At 37.3% G+C, this 17833-nt stretch overlaps 1 protein-coding gene across 7 annotated transcripts in view; it reads right to left on the reverse strand.

The window, feature by feature from the left end:
- FUT8 (fucosyltransferase 8) overlaps positions 1–17833 on the reverse strand; it is a 350097-nt gene that overhangs the window by 92411 nt on the left and 239853 nt on the right. For all 7 annotated transcript variants that reach the window (XM_059059069.2, XM_067028315.1, XM_059059067.2 and 4 more), the window contains one exon: positions 1456–1570. In XM_059059069.2, the coding sequence (XP_058915052.1) occupies positions 1456–1570 (115 nt within the window). The remainder of the gene's footprint in view (positions 1–1455; positions 1571–17833) is intronic.

Genomic DNA, 17833 nt, shown 5'->3' on the forward strand with positions numbered 1-17833 from the left:
GTATGAGACCAAGAGAGCATGCCAAAAATCAGTTTTGTTTTTAACGATCTCTTGAAACACCTGATTTTCTGCTTTTTCCTATTTAAGTATAGGAAAATGTGCATCTTAAAATATACAGAATAAAGTCACTGGCTATTATTTTGCTTTTATAAGGCACCTTAACCTTAAAAGGAAAAGAGTGATTATACACAGAAAGTATATATACCATCAATAGTACTAGAAAAGGATGAGCATGATCATTTCAACTTCAAGCATTTGAAGTGTAAAATTCTATTTACTAATACATTGTTTTCCCTTGATTTAAGTTTCTTTTCAGTTAATGACACATTACCCCATTCATTCCAACTCCTTAGGCTACTTGGAAAGGCCTATCAATTCGATCTTCCTAAACTCTCTCCAATTTGTCTCTTCACTTCCAATGCAAACTGCCACACACCTCAGTATTTCTCAGCTTCAGTATGGTCCTCATATCCTAAACGCTCTCCTTGCTTCTAGTCTCTTACAATGAATCCAGTTCAAGCAAAATACTACTTTTCAGATTAATATCACTAAGGCAACACTCTCATCATGCCACTCTTATGTATAAAAATCTTTCAAAAGCTTGTTGTGACTCCAAAATAGAAAAAAGCTTATGGCATATTAAGCAAAAAACAAAATTCAAAAGTAAATCAATTCTATCCTTATAAATATGTAACACTGGGTAAGCATATTAATAAGAGCTAGAAGAGAACACACACAAAAAATGAAGAGAATATTTTTAAAAGGGCCTGGGACTTGGAGTTTACCCTTGATTTATATTTTCCGTTTGTTGTTATAATGATGTTTATACAATAAATAAAATCGTTCAGCAACCATTTACTGCTTATGCACTATAAAGCTTAACCTGTACCCAAGGACCTCTGCAACCTGGCTCCCAAACCTACCTTTTCCAACCCTCCTTTTTGCACAACCAAAACTCCAGACAAACTAAAATATTCTATTTCTCATTGGGTTCCTGTACTGTTCTTTCCCAGGTATGGACCATTACTTACATCATATGCTCCAGCTAGTATGCTCTTCTCCATTTCTGGGTATCTAAATCCTACCTAATTATCCTTTACAGCTCAGTTCAAATAATACCTTTTCCACATAGCTATCCCTGACATGTTCCTCCAATGAGCATTTCATCTAATCTCTCACATAATTGCAGCACTTCCTATTTTGCACTGTAGTCTTTGTATGTCTGTATGTCAGAAGTAGCCCCCCTTTAGGGCAGGGACCTTCTTTTAGCTATCTTTGTATTCCACTCAAGGCATAACATAGAGTCTTTTTGAATAAATAGGTAAAATGAGTGAACAAATACTTTCAAAAAGTGAGGGCTAGGAAGACTAAAAACCAACAGCAACTCTTACTTTTAGTTTTATTATGATTCTCCTTTTTTTCACTCAAGTTAATTTCTTAACCTAACCTTCTTACCTGAAGATACGTTATTCTCCGCTGGACCAGCTCTGTCAGATCTTTGGCCTCTTTGTCCCGCCAATCACCTGCTCCATCTGTTTGACTGAGGTAGTATAAATCCGTCATTATAGACCTATAAAAAGCAAACAACATTGTGGGTTTAACTTATTTGTATTTCATCACAGGATTACACAAAGTCATAAGAAGAGAGTCAAATTCTTCATAAAGATTGATGCTCACACTGATGCTGGTACTAATTTTTTATTTTCTATCGAGACTGTGAAATTCAACAGTGTAGTCTCTAGCAGCCAAGATTCACTCCTATAGTAAATCTTTACTGTTGAGCAGAACATACTCCCCAGCCCCGCCCCCCAGCCCCGGGCCAATTATGTGCACTTATATCCCAACACAGAGCACATCAGAGATCAGGGGAAAGTGGATACCCATAGCAAAGAAATAGGTAGACTAACATAAGGGAGAGAAATACACTGGTGATAGCATTTGAATATTAACTTTTTGTTCTCTCTACTGTCACCTCCTGTCCCCTCTTAAATTTCTTCTTCATACTTGGAAAAAGATCAGAGGAAAATTTTGGCACAACTCTTACACAACGGTTGAAACCAAGGGTCAGCAAACTTTTTTCAATAAAGGGCCAGACAGTAAATATTCTATGCTTTGTGGGCCTCTGCTGCTCTTGTAGCAGGAAAGCTGCCATAGACATATGTTAAAAAAAAAAAAAGTGTGTGTCTTCCAATAAAACTTTATTCACAAAACCAGGCTATGAGCCAGATTTGGCCCTGGGGCTATAATTTGACAATTCTTGCTCTAATTTAATAAAATGATTGTTAAGATACTTTCCCATCCTGCGTAGTAATTTCAATTACAACATGCTGAATTTCGTGCAAAGTAAACTAAAATACCCAGTATAATAGGGAAGAGAAACTTGACGGCTGGTGCAGACGGTTTCATTTACATTATATTAAACAAAAGCTATGACTTGCATTTACCAATAAAGAAAAGTAAAAAGCAAGACTCCTCTCTTTCTCTGACACTCCCTACCAACTTATCAGCAAACATTTCACCAAGCTCTGAACAAGTATCACCACTGGCATTGCTACCAACTGAGCCACCACTTTTCTCACTTGAATTGTTACAGTAACCTCCGAACAGGTCTCCCAGCTTCCACCCTTGCCAACGTCTACAGTCTATTCGCAATGTAGCAGCCAGATCCTGTCAAAATATCAGTCAAATGTTGTTATGCCTTTGCTCTTATTGAACTGACTCTTCATCTCAATCAGTCAAACCCAAAGTTATTATTTGACCTACAAGGCCCCATATAATATGGCCTCCCTTACCTCTTTTTTCTTTTTTATAAATTTATTTATTTATTTTTATTTTTTAAAACATCTGTATTGGAGTAAAATTGCTTTACAATGGTGTGTTAGTTTCTGCCTTATAACAAAGTGAATCAGTTATACATATACATATATCCCCATATCTCTTCCCTCTTGCATCTCCCTACCTTCCACCACTCTAGGTGGTCACAAAGCACTGAGTTGATTTCCCTGTGCCATGCAGCTGCTTCCATTAGCTATCTATTTCACATTTTGTAGTGTATATATGCCACTCTCTCACTTTGTCCCAGCTTACCCTTCCCCCTCCCCATATCCTCAAGTCCATTCTCTAGTAGGTCTGCATCTTTATTCCCGTCTTGGCCCTAGGTTCTTCATGACATTTTTTTTTTCGCTTAGATTCCATATACATGACTTAGCATACGGTATTTGTTTTACTCTTTGACTTACTTCACTCTGTATGACAGACTCTAGGTCCATCCACCTCACTACAAATAACTCAATTTTGTTTCTTTTATGGCTGAGTAATAGTCCATTGTATATATGTGCCACATCTTCTTTATCCATTCATCTGTTGATGGACACTTAGTTTGCTTCCATTTCCTGGCTATTGTAAATAGAGCTGAAATGAACATTGTGGTACATGACTCTTTTTGAATTCTGGTTTTCTCAGGGTATATGCCCAGTAGTGGGATTGCTGGATCATATGGTAGTTCTGTTTTTAGTTGTTTAAGGAACCTCCATACTGTTCTCCATAGTGGTTGTATCAAGTTACATTCCCACCAACAGTGCAAGAGGATGTCCTTTTCTCCACACCCTCTCCAGCATTTATTGTTTCTAAATTTTTTTGTGATGCCATTCTGACCGGTGTGAGATGATATCTCATTGTAGTTTTGATTTGCATTTCTCTAATGATTAGTGATGTTGAGCATTCTTTCATGTGTTTGTTGGCAATCTGTATATCTTCTTTGGAGAAATGTCTATTTAGTTCTTCTGCCCATTTTTGGATTGGATTGTTTGTTTTTTTGATATTGAACTGCATGAGCTGCTTGTAAATATTGGAGATTAATCCTTTGTCAGTTGCTTTATTTGCAAATATTTTCTCCCATTCCGAGGGTTGTCTTTTTGTGCTCTTTATGGTTTCCTTTGCTGTGCAAAAGCTTTTAAGTTTCATTAGGTACCATTTGTTTATTTTTGTTTTTATTTCCATTTCTCTAGGAGGTGGGTCAAAAAGGATATTGCTGTGATTTATGTCAAAGAGTGTTCTGCTTATGTTTTCCTCTAAGAGTTTAATAGTGTCTAGCCTTACACTTAGGTCTTTAATGCATTCTGAGTTTATCTTTGTGTATGGTATTAGGGAGTGTTCTCATTACATTCTTTTACATGTAGCTGTCCAGTTTTCCCAGCACCACTTATTGAAAAGGCTGTCCTTTCTTCACTGTATATTCTTGCCTTCTTTATCAAAGATAAGATGACCATATGTGCGTGGGTTTATCTCTGGGCTTTCTATCCTGTTCCATTGATCTATATTTCTGTTTTTGTGCCAGTACCATACTGTCTTGATTACAGTAGCTTTGTAGTATAGTCTGAAGTCAGGGAGCCTGATTCCTCCAGCTCCATTGTTCATTCTCAAGATTGCTTTGGCTATTCGGGGTCTTTTGTGTTTCCATACAAATTGTGAAATTTTTTGTTCTAGTTCTGTGAGAAATGCCAGTGGTAGTTTGATAGGGACTGCATTGAAACTGTAGATTGCTTTGGGTAGTAGAGTCTTTTTCACAATGTTGATTCTTCCAATCCAAGAACATGGTATATCTCTCCAACTATTTGTATCATCTTTAATTTCTTTCATCAGTGTCTTATAATTTTCTGCATACAGGTCTTTTGTCTCTTTAGGTAGGTTTATTCCTAGATATTTTATTCTTTTTGTTGCAATGGTAAATAAGAGTGTTTTGTATCCTGTTACTTTACCAAATTCATTGATTAGCTCTGGTAGCATCTTTAGGATTCTCTATGTATAGTATCATGTCATCTGCAAACAGTGACAGCTTTACTTCTTCTTTTCTGATTTGGATACCCTTTATTTCTTTTTCTTCTCTGATTGCTGTGGCTAAACAAAACTTTGTTGAGTAATAGTGGTGAGAGTGAGCAACCTTGTCTTATTCCTGATCTTAGTGGAAATGTTTTCAGTTTTTCACCATTGAGGACGACGTTGGCTGTGGGTTTGTCATATATGGTCTTTATTATGTTTAGGTAAGTTCCCTCTGTGCCTACTTGCTGGAGAGTTTTTATCACAAATGGGTGTTGAATTTTGTTGAAAGATTTCTCTGCATCTATTGAGATGATCATATTGTTTTTCTCCTTCAATTTCTTAATATGGTGTATCACATTGATTTGCCTATAGTGAAGAATCCTTGCATTCCTGGGATACACCCCACTTGATCATGGTGTAATGTGCTGTTGCATTCTGTTTGCTAGTATTTTATTGAGGATTTTTGCATCTATGTTCATCAGTGATATTGGTCTGTAGTTTTCTTTCTTTGTGACATCTTTGTCTAGTTTTGGTATCAGGGTGATGGTGGCCTCATAGAATGAGTTTGGGAGTGTTCCTCCCTCTGCTATCTTTTGGAAGAGTTTGAGAAGGACAGGTGTTAGCTCTTCTCTAAATGTTTGATAGCATTCGCCTGTGAAGCCATCTGGTCCTGGGCTTTTGTTTGTTGGAGTTTTAATCACAGTTTCAATGTCAGTGCTTGTGATTGGTCTGTTCATATTTTCTATTTCTTCCTGGTTCAGTCTCGGAAGGTTCACAGATCTAAGAATTTGTCCATTTCTTCCAGGTTGTCCATTTTATTGGCATATAGTTGCTTGTAGTAATCTCTGATGATCCTTTGTATTTCTGCAGGGTCAGTTGTTACTTCTCCTTTTCCATTTCTAATTCTATTGATTTGGGTCTTCCCCCTTTTTTTTCTTGATGAGTCTGGCTAATGGTTCATCACTTTTGTTTATCTTCACAGAGAATCAGCTTTTAGTTTTATTGATCTTTGCTATCGTTTCCTTCATTTCTTTTTCATTTATTTCTGATCTGCTGTTTATGATTTCTGTCATTCTGCTAAATTTGGGGGTTTTTTTGTTCTTCTTTCTCTAATTGCTTTAGGTGTAAAGTTAGTTGTTTATTTGAGATGTTTCTTGTTTCTCAAGGTAGGACTGTATCTAAACTTCCCTCTTATAGCTGCTTTTGCCACATCCCATAGGTTTTGGGTCGTTGTGTTTTCATTGTCATTTGTTTCTAGTTATTTTTTCATTTCCTCTTTGATTTCTTCAGTGATTTCTTCGTTATTAAGTAGTGTATTGTTTAGCCTCCATATGTTTGTATCTTTTTACAGATTTTTTCCTGCAATTGATATCTAGTCTCATAGCATTGTGGTCAGAAAAGATACTTGATATGATTTCAATTTTCTTAAATTTACCAAGGCTTGATTTGTGACCGAAGATATGATCTATCCTGGAGAAGATTCCACAAGAATCTTGAGCTCTTCAGAAGAAAGTGTATTGTTTTTGGATGGAATGTCCTATAAATATCAATTAAGTCCATCTTGTTTAGTGTGTCATTTAAAGCTTGTGTTTCCTTATTTATTTTCATTTTGGATGAACTGTCCATTGGTGAAAGTGGAGTGTTAAAGTCCCCTACGATGATTGTGTTACTGTCGATTTCCCCTTTTACGGCTGTTAGTATTTGCCTTATGTATTGAGGTGCTCCTTTGTTGAGTGCATAAATATTTACAATTGTTATATCTTCTTCTTGGATCGATCCATTGATCATTATATAGTGTCCTTCTTTGTCTCTTGTAATAGTCTTTGTTTTAAAGTCTATTTTGTCTGATATGAGAATTATTACTCCACTTTCTTTTAATTTCCATTTGCATGGAATATCCTTTTCCATCCCCTTACTTTCAGTCTGTATGTGTCCCTAGTTCTGAAGTGGGTCTCTTGTAGACAGCATATAATACAGGTCTTGTTTTGGATCCATTCAGCCAGTCTATGTCTTTTGGTTGGAGCATTTAATCCATTTACATTTAAGGTAATTATTGATATGTATGTTCCTATTCCCATTTTCTTAATTGTTTTGGGTTTGTTATTGTAGGTCTTTTCCTTCTCTTGTGTTTCCTGCATAGAGAAGTTCCTTTAGCATTTGTTGTAAAGCTGCTTTGGTGGTGCTGAATTCTGTTAACTTTTGCTTGTCTGTAAAGGTTTTAATTTCTCCGTCGAATCTGAATGAGATCCTTGCTGTATACAGTAATCTTGGTTGTAGGTTTTTCCTCTTCAGTTTAAATATGTTCTGCCACTCCCTTCTGGTTTGCATAGTTTCTGTTGAAAGATCAGCTGTTAACCTTATGGGGATTCCCTGAATGTTATTTGTTGTTTTTCCCTCGCTGCTTTTAATATTTTTTCTTTGTATTTAATTTTTGATAGTTTGATTAATATGTGTCTTGGCATGTCTCTCTTTGAATTTATCCTGCATGGGACTCTCTGTGCTTCCTGGAGTTGACTGACTATTTTCGTTCCCATATTAGGGAAGTTTTCAACTATAATCTCTTCAAATATTTTCTCAGTTCCTTTCTTTTTCTCTTATTCTTCTTCAGGGACCCCTATAGTTTGAATGTTGGTGCATTTAATGTTGTCCCAGAGGTCTCTGAGACTGTCATCAATTCTTTTTTTTTTTTTTTTTCCAGTACTCGGGCTTCTCACTATTGTGGCCTCTCCCGTTGCGGAGCACAGGCTCGGGACGCACAGGCCCAGCGGCCGGTCATGGCTCACGGGCCCAGCCACTCCGTGGCATGCGGGATCCTCCCGGACCAGGGCACAAACCCACATCCCCTGCATCGGCAGGTGGACTCTCAACCACTGCGCCACCAGGGAAGCCCTGTCCTCAATTCTTTACATTTTTTTTCTTTATTCTGCTGTGCAGTAGTTTTTTCCACTATTTTATCTTCTAGGTCACTTATCCGTTCTTCTCCATTGGTTATTCTGCTATTGATCCCATCTAGAGTATTTTAAATTTCATTTATTGTGTTGTTCATCACTGTTTGTTTGCTCTTTAGTTCTTCTAGATCCTTGTTAAATGTTTCTTGCATTTTCTCCATTCTATTTCCAAGATTTTGGATATCCTTATTATTATTACTCTGAATTCTTTTTCAGGTAGACTGCCTATTTCCTCTTCACTTGTAGGTCTGGTGGGTTTTTACCTCGTGCCTTCATCTGCTGTGTGTTTCTCTGTCTTCTCATTTGCTTAACTTCCTGTGTTTGGGGTCTCCTTTTTGCAGGCTGCAGGTTCGTAGTTCCCGTTGTTTTTGGTGTCTGCCCGCAGTGGCTAAGGTTGGTTCGGTGAGTTGTGTAGGTTTCCTGGTGGAGGCGACTAGTGCCTGTGTTCTGGTGGATGAGCCTGGATCTTGTCTTTCTGGTGGGCAGGTCCACATCTGGTGGTGTGTTTTGGGGTGTCTGTGGAATTATTATGATTTTAGGCAGCCTCTCTGCTAATGGGTGGGGCTGTGTTCCTGTCCTGCTAGTTGTTTGGCATAGGGTGTGCAGCACTGGAGACTGCTGGTCACTGAGTGGAGCTCAATGACTTGGCATTGAGATGGAGATCTCTGGGAGAGCTTTTGCCATTTGATATTACGTGGACCTGGGAGGTCTCATGTGGACCAATGTCCTGCACTTGGCTCTCACATCTCAGAGGCACAGCCCTGACGCCTGGCTGGAGCAGCAAGAGCCTGTCATCCACACGACTCAGAATAAAAGGGAGAAAGAAAAGAAAGAAAGAAAGAAAGAAAGAAAGAAAGAAGAAGATAAAATACAGTAAAATTTAAAAGTTATTAAAATAAAAAATTAAAAAAAAATTTTAAATAAAAAAATTTTTTAAAAAGAAGGAAAGAAAGAAGAGAGTAACCAAACCAAAAAAACAAATCCACCAATGATAACAAGTGCTAAAAACTATACTAAAAGAAAGAAAGAAAAAAAAACCAGACAGACAGAACCCTAGGACAAATGGTAAAAGTAAAGCTACAAAGAGAAAATCACAGCAGAAGCACACACATACACACTAACAAAAAGAGAAAAAGGGAAAAAAATATATATATCATTGCTCCCAAAGTCCACCTCCTCACTTTGGGATGATTTGTTGTCTATTCAGGTATTTCACAGATGCAGGGTACATCATGTTGAGTGTGGAGATTTAATCAGCTGCACCTGAGGCTGCTGGAAGAGATTTCCCTTTCTCTTCTTTGTTCGCACAGCTCTTGGGGTTCAGCTTTGGATTTGGACCCGCCTTTGCATGTAGGTCACCTGTTCTTTGCTCAGACAGGACAGGGTTAAAGGAGCAGCTGATTAGGGGGCTCTGGCTCACTCAGGCTGGGGGGAGGGAGGGGTACAGAATGCGGGCCGAGCCTGCGGCGGCAGAGGGTGGTATGACGTTGCACCAGCCTGAGGCACACTGTGCATTCTCCCGGGGAAGTTGTCCCTGGATCACGGGACCCTGGCAGTGGCAGGCTGCACAGGCTCCCAGGAGGGGAGGTGTGGATAGTGACTTGTGCTCGCACACAGGCTTCCTGGTGGCTGCAGCAGCAACCTTAGCATTTCATGCCCGTCCCTGGTGTCAGCGCTGACACCATGAGTAAGATGTGGTGATCTCATCTTCTACTACTGTCCTCCTTGTTTTCTCTATTTCAGTCACATAGTCTTGTTACTAACCCCTGAACATGTCAGCCATGTTCCTACTTTAGGACCTTTGCATTTGCTCCTCCTTCCCCTGGAATGCTGGTTTCCCAGATACCCATCCACATGGCTCACCCAAATGTCCTTCAAAATTTTGCTCATATGTCACCTTATCCAAAAGGCTATCCAGACTATCTCACTTAAAAATTCAACACCCAGTCACCATCACATCCCTTGCTTTTCCTTCTCTTTTCCTGCTTTATTTTTCTCCAAGAAATTATCATCTTCTAATATATATATCATTTACTTCTTTATTTTATTATCTTTCTCCCCCTACTAGAATTTAACCTCCATGACAGCAGGGTATTTTTCAAACTCCCCTTCCTGCTCCCAAACCAGCATTTAGAACAGTGCTGATCACATAGAAAACGTTCAGTATATATCTTTGAATAGATAACTGAATGAAAAAGTGGCAAAACATTTTCAAGAATTTTAGATGAGATAATATTGAGAATTTTTACCTTTCACAAATCTAATTTTGTGCTAGAGAATTTATGGGAATAATCCTTAACAAGTAACAACTCCAGTTTTTCCCCTTCTCTGCACTTTATATTAACTCTTCTGTTCAGGGAATGCTTATAAGTATGTGTTATTTGCTTGTGAAAATTATAAAGTTAGAAATTTATTTCTATTTATCAGAAAGTATACAGCTGTCCCTTGAACAACTCAGGGGTTGGGGTGCTGAACCCCCCCACAGAGTTGAAAATCTGCATATCCCTTTTTTTTTGGTTGTACGTGCGTGGGCCTCTCACTGCTGTGACCTCTCCCCTTGAGGAAAACAGGCTCCGGATGCACAGGCTCAGCGGCCATGGCTCACGGGCCCAGCCGCTCCACGGCATGTGGGATCTTCCCAGACCGGGGCACGAACCCGTGTTCCCTGCATCGGCAGGCGGACTCTCAACCACTGCGCCACCAGGGAAGTCCTGCATATCACTTTTGAATCCCCCAAAACTTAACTACTAATAGCCTACTGTTGACCGGAAACCTTACTGATAACATAAACAGAATTAACACATATTTTGTATGTTATACGTACAACAATCAAAATGTTATGCACCAACAAATATCAAAGTAAGGGGTCTGGAGTACAAAAATGTGGACTCTGTTCATTGTAAATATGCAAAATCCGAAAGATTTTGAATCAGAGGAAAAAGAGCTTTGAGAGCCAGACAGATCTATCTCTCAGTTTGGGATCTAACTCTTACCAGCTTTGTGTCCTAGGAAAGTTATTTTGATATCTCTGAGACAGAGTTTCTTCACTTTAAAATAAGTATTATAAAACCTTCCACACAGTTTTTTTTAAAAGGATTAGTGATAATACAAAGTAGTATATGTGGTGGCTGCTTGCTACAGACTGAACATCTGTGTCTCCCCCAAGTGCATCCATTGAAACTTAATGCCCAATGTGATGGTATTCAAATGTGGGGCATATGGGAAGTGCTTAAGTCATGAGGGTGGAGCCTTATGAATGAGATTAGTGCTCTTGTAAAACAGACCCCACAGAGCTCTCTAGCCCCTTCTACTGTACGAGGGCACAGTGAGAAGGCACTGTCTATGGAGCAGAAAGAGGGCACTCATCAGATACCAAATCTGCCAGCACCTTGATCTTAAACTTCTCACCTTCCAGAATTGTGAGAAGTAAATTTCTGTTGTTTACAAGCCATTCAGTCTATGATATTTTTTTGTCATAGTCGCCCAAACAGAGTAAGACATTGCTATTTATGCTAGAATGCTTCAGAGAGTTGCCTCAGAACTTTTACCTTGTGTCTGCAGAGTACCTACTAATAATTCCACAACTAAGAGGAAAGATCTGTTGGGTATGAGGGTGACAGTAATATGTGGGACTGACAGCCAGTCAGAAAAATGACCCAATACTCAGTGCCTTAGAGCACCCTGAAGAAAGGGATTGATCAGTGAGGACTCATTTAACAGATGATGAAACCAGCCCTCAAGAACTGTGATTTATCTAGGAGTACATGACATAGTCTCAGTTGTCTTCTATTCCTGGTTCTTAACTAGATGATAAACCATTTAGGAGCAAAGCAATGGAAGCCCACTGGAAAAATAATTAAAGTCTTATTTACTATCATAGAAAATCATCAGAACTACAAATGATTAAGAGAGAATACCTGATAATAGCCCCTTTGAATAAAACAAAACTATTAATAATATACAAATAAAAATTCAAAATCATAACCACAGTTTAGAATATTCACCCAACTAATAATGGAACAGCTTTATACAATGCTTTGGGATAACAGGGTCATCTGTGAAGCATTTCAGGCATTTGTTCAATGTGTCAACATTATCCATGCACAGGACACTTCACAGCTTGACTATTTCCATGTTTACCCTTTTAAAATAGGACAAGACTCTAATATGTGATGCTTTATCTGTTTTTATGTGTATTATTCCCACCTAAGATTCAAAACATTCCTCTCATGAAAAAGAGTAATTTTAGTTGGAAAAACCATATTTACAACTTACTGCCTCCTTAAGAAACTAACTTACAGTCTTACACACTGAACAGAGGTTCAAGTTTTTTTCAGATTATGAAACTGAGGCCCCTATGGGCTATTATGTAGCCTATGGTATTATTTTATAGTTGCTGTGGGAAAAGTTACCACTCATGAAATTGTGTGAGTTGATCATGGAAACACGGGAGATGTCTTTCCTTATAATGGTGTTACAGGGCTAAGCTAAAGTTTATTTAAATTATTTTCTAAGTTTTATAGGCCTCTTTTCCATTACTCTCATCACACCCATTATTTTTCACATTTCATAGGTTTCATCATATCCAAACATGGTCATTTGCTTTTTCCTACCCATCAAATAGGAGTGATCACAAAACTTGTTGAAAGTCTCAACTTTAAATAGCAGTATTGTTTCTGGAGATGTAGTACAGTGGGATAAATAACCAGTCTATCAGGAAATGCCTGTTGAAGGAATAAAGGAAATTCAATATGCTCTGCATAGCGTTACATTAAATTAAAGATACAGACACAGACAGACAAATAGCACTACATTCCATGACAATCAGTATATAGCCCCAAGTCGGTAAAAAACTACATTACGTGTAATTTAGAGGGGAAAATTCTTTGAAATATATAAATTATCATGGTTTATGCTTTCATGTCATAGTAATCAAGCCATCACTTTCCCACTGGGAATGAAAGCTGATCTCTGTATATTTTAATAAATTAGAAAACATAAACGTGAATGTTTTTACCAAGTTACATCACTACTAAGTCTTAGCAATCAGTTATTTATATTTATCCCAATATCTGTCAAGAAAGTGGAATAACCACATTATAACTAGAAGACCAAAGACCAAAAAAAGTACACTAATTTTTTATGATAATGCAGTCAGAGTCACAGTATAAGTCACTCTATTCTAATAGTCAATTAAAATTAAGCTTCCTTTGTAATACTTTTTTCTTGGCCTCCCCACTGGAGACCATGTAGAGAAGACAAGCCCAGGAAATGACTTTAAATTCAACCTACAATTGACCCTTGAACAACACCGTTTGAACTGTGCGAGTCCAGTTATATGTAAATTTTTTCAATAAATATTGGAAATTTTTTTTGAGATTTGAGACAATTTTTAAAAACTCACAGATGAACTGTATAGTCTAGGAATATTGAAAAAAATTAAGAAAAAGTTAGGTATATCATGAACGTATAGAATATATGTAGATACTAGTGTATCCTTACATAGGCATAAAGACATTAAATTCTATAATTTAATATAAAATTAATAATGTGTTAGTTTTCTTACTGTTTTATAACTTTGCTTTCAAAGAATTACATTACCATACAGTATGCCTTCCTCATAACTGGAGAAACTTCATATCAGCCGATCATCTTAGGTAAGTGTTTTTTTTTAAAATTTAACAATGTTTCTAATACTGTATTATGAATATGATTGTAAAACTGTATGCCATAAAAATTTTAAAACAATTCATTTATTAGTGTGAAGGCTAGGCTACCATGAAGCAATTATATTGATTACACTACCTTCTTTAAAGCAATCATTGTTGTTACAGGTATAATGCATGTATTGTTACAGCTGCACATAAATGAATTTTTTTCATGTTATCTTTTCATTTTTGCTTTCTAATGTTAATAATACATATAATATCTTCAGTGTTTTGTATCATATAAGACAATATAGATGTAGGTACTGACAGACAATTCACCTTGTAAACAGAGGACATAAACGTCCAGTATCAATAAAGATAGTACAGTGCTGTAAATATATTTTCTCTTTTTTATGATTTCCTTAATAACATTTCCTTTTCTCTAGCTTATTTTAAGACTACAGTGTATAATACATATAACATACAAAATATGTGTTAATCGACTGTTTATGTTATCAGTAAGATTTCTGGTTATCTGTAGGCTACTAGTAGTTAAGTTTTTGCGAAGACATAAGGTATACGTGGGTTTTTTACTGTGCAGTGGATTGGTGCCCCTAACCCCCGCATTTTTCAAGGGTCAGCTGTAGTTCTTTGCTAATCCAATAATGTTTAGACGTTACCATCCTGCAAAATTTGTCAACTTTTAGCCAAAGACGTGAGGATAATCAAACAGAAAGTTGAAGTTGTGGCCCATTATTGGGAAACATGGTGCCTGAAAACCATTCTACAGAAATTCTGGATTTTCAGTGACTCCATTCTCAAATCAAATCTCCTAGAGGTATCCCTCAAGCTGGTAATCTGGATCTCTTAGTTTTGACTATGAAGATACCAAAAATTCTAGGACGTGGGTGGTGAATCTAAAGGCCTGAGGTATTAAAGCCTGGGAAATACAAACCCAGGCAAAGTACCAGTAGAATAGTGCTAGTCATTTGAGGGTAGGATACACATGCATGAAGATAAGTCATAGACTAGACCAACATCTGTGACTCTAAGAGAAAGCCAGCTATGACAGGCATCAAAACCTCTTCTTCAAAAACTGGGCTACATTTATGTTCTTTGTATTTTCTGTTAATTTTCCTATTTTTATACCTTAATATTCACAAAACTCTTTTAAAATGTTCTAGTCGGTCTCTATGCCAATGAAGAACCATAAGGAGAGTATTTTGCTTATACCTGATTCAAAATGTTGAAGAGGGAAATTCTCCCTGAGGGCCAGCACAGAGCAGATATAATTCAAGGAAGAAAAGCCCAAGGTGAAGAAACTGACATTTATTAAAGTAAATGTGACTAAGGAAGGCTACACCACAAAGCCTAATCCATAGGTAAATATGGATCAAGGGCAATACTTTGGTTTGCTCCTAGGGCAGAAGTAAGCAGTGCAAAGGATAAAAATGTGACCAGGAGACAGATAGGCAGACAATGCTCCATTGCCTCCCATGTTCTCTCAGTGGGAATTTTAGAATACCACCATTCTGACAGCTCACACGGGTGGAGAGGAGTCCAGAAGGGCAACAACAAAAACAGCTCATACTACCACATAAGGCAATAATTATGCTATTTGGTGAGTGATGTCCACTAGGCTTATGTTTAGGTTCCAGATCTTCCAATTGAGCACTGTGACAATCTCCCCTTACCTGTGCCTTCCTTGGAGGATCTAAGAATTTTCTAGTTATATCCTCTTACAGGACTTTCCTTGTGCAGGTCTGACTAGAGTCTACCAGAACCTACAACGTGTCAGTGACTGTGGAAAGTGTTTTATATATTTTCCCACATTTAATCATCACAATGCTGTAATACAGCAATTATATCTCCACATGTAGAAGAGAAAAATAAAGCTCAGAGAAGTATTTAGCAATTAAGAGAAAGGATTTTAAAATATAACAGCTCTGCCACTTACTTGCGTAAGCTATCTAAATTCTCTAGGTCTGAGTATAACTTTATTTATAAAATGAGGGGGCTATCAATATTACTATGTTGACAAAATAAGATAATGAATGGAGAGCCTTTATCACAGTGACTGGCATGTAGGAAATCCTTAGTAAGTAGTTATTTTTAATGTCAAAATAATTCTTGAGTTTGGAAACCACACCCAAGGAGACGTAAGGTGGGGGCAGGCAAAACAGAACTAGGGCCACAAGATGAGACACACTTTTCCACCTGCAGGTTCTCCTCCCAATGTAAATTTTATTTTAGGGGAGAATGTTCCCTTACACAAGATGGAGAATCACAATCTGGCTGATAGAAACTAAGTGATAAGCAGAATATGGACCACTTCATATGACAATGTTTCCCTTTGTCCAAGGATATTAAGAGAAAAGAGAAATGTTCTAGTACCACTTAAAAATAAGCCTGGATTCCTTAGCAGAAAAACAATCATACAAAAACATTTTGTCCAAAGGAATTAAAAGCTGGAGAACGAGTATCTACATTCCAGTTTAATGTAAGAATCAATTAAATCACACATCAAAGAAATTAAGTGTGTATGTAATGAAACAAAAAACAAAGAATAATAGATTTTAAGGTTCACAAAACTATTCAAGAGTGAAAATTTCAATTCTTGGACCTTTCAAAGACAGTTGAGTAGAGTCTACATTATAAAGAGAGTGAAAACACAAACGACTGGACCACAATGGTTATGACCAGCAATTCTGATCAAATAGATCCATAAGCTATTAACCTACCAATCTTGCCCTATAACCAGTCAGATATTGTACCCCTTATCTGATTTGAAGTGCTTTTGTTACATAGTCCTCTATACACGTAGCAAAAAGCCAATCAGCTTAATTAGCCATAAGTATCATTCATCATTTTGGAAACACAGCTGATCTCAGTCTTAGCAAAGCTGCTTTACATATTACTGATAATGAGATGATGCAAACCAGGCAGGAGTGATGAGATTGCTACTTTACTAGATTGTTTCTCAATAGTTTCAGTCAACTTAATTGAGAAATAGCTCATCAGTCCTGTGAGCCCTCCTGTCCTTTAATAATTAATATAATTTAAAATAAGAAAGAAGCAACTCCAGTAACTATTTCATAAACTGGTGTTTGGCACCATAAAGGTGACAAAAAGAGCCATTGCGACAATGATTAAGTTAAATGTATCTCTGGATAACCAAAAAGCATGGTAAGACATACTTTCCATGACACCCTCAGAGGTTGAGAGCCAAATCTATGAGGCTGTAAATCAAAGCACTGAGCCTACAACTACTACATAAATAATAAAATCATAATGACAAAAATAATCACTCTCAATTGCTGATTTCCCTCTTGCTATTTCAAAGAGACAGGCCAGGGTCAACTCATGATCAATGATATCAAAAGCACCAGGTAAATGTGACTGTATTACTAAGAAGTGTGGTCACATACAATCATTAGAATGAAATCATCAACTGAAAAATCAAATAATACTAATGCTTGAGATCAATACAGCAGGTAATAATATGCTACTCTGTATTTATTTCTTATACCATCAGCCCCTCTAAATTCTTAAAAAACCTTCTAAAAGACAAAGAATATTACTAATTAACTAGCAGTTTATCACCCAACTGTAGCAGCAGGCAGGGATCAAGCTCTACTAGATACCAGCTCTCAAGTAATAGGCTAATTGGGTCAATAGCATTTTGCTAAAAATCTCAGGTGAGCTGAATCCCATATCAAGTATGACATTTGGCATCCAAGCTGCATTAATGACAGGTATTTTAAGTAATGAACAGTGGGAACCACATTCTAGAAAAGAAACATGGTCCCCTCACTAAAAGGAACAGCATCAAGTGGGGAGCAAAAGAAGAGTCTTTCCCCACAGTTTACAGATAGGTCCACTAATCTACAGAGAAATGTGATTTTTTCCAAGAAACCTAGACAACCTCTATCAGTGGTGAACGCATAAAGAGAACCAGGGATTCTGTAGAGCCTTAGTTCTCAAAGACCAGCAACTTCAACATCACTTATGAATGTGTTAGAAATGGAAATTCTTGGGCCTCACTCCAGACCTACTGAATCAGGAACTCCGCGGATAGAATTTAGCAATCTGTATTTTAAGAAGCTCTCCAGGTGGTCTTGATGTCTTGCTGACGTTTGAAAACCACTACAGAAACAACAATGACACACAAAATTTCTTAACAATTTAGGACAGAGCACTTTTGGCTTCCCTACTTTCTAATTTACCTATGTGTTGAGAAGAGACTGTTGTGAGATATGCCTCTATTTATCAGATGATAAGTACTGAATTTCAAATATCTTCAATAATATCTATGACCATGACTTTAGAAGTTAAAATGTTTGGAAACTAAATTTTTCTACTTAGTATGACAATTGAGGACATTAGCAATATTTGTGATTTACTCAACATTTAGTTTTT

The sequence above is a fragment of the Kogia breviceps genome, chromosome 3 (genome assembly GCF_026419965.1).
Source record: "Kogia breviceps isolate mKogBre1 chromosome 3, mKogBre1 haplotype 1, whole genome shotgun sequence".
NCBI lineage: Eukaryota > Metazoa > Chordata > Mammalia > Artiodactyla > Physeteridae > Kogia > Kogia breviceps.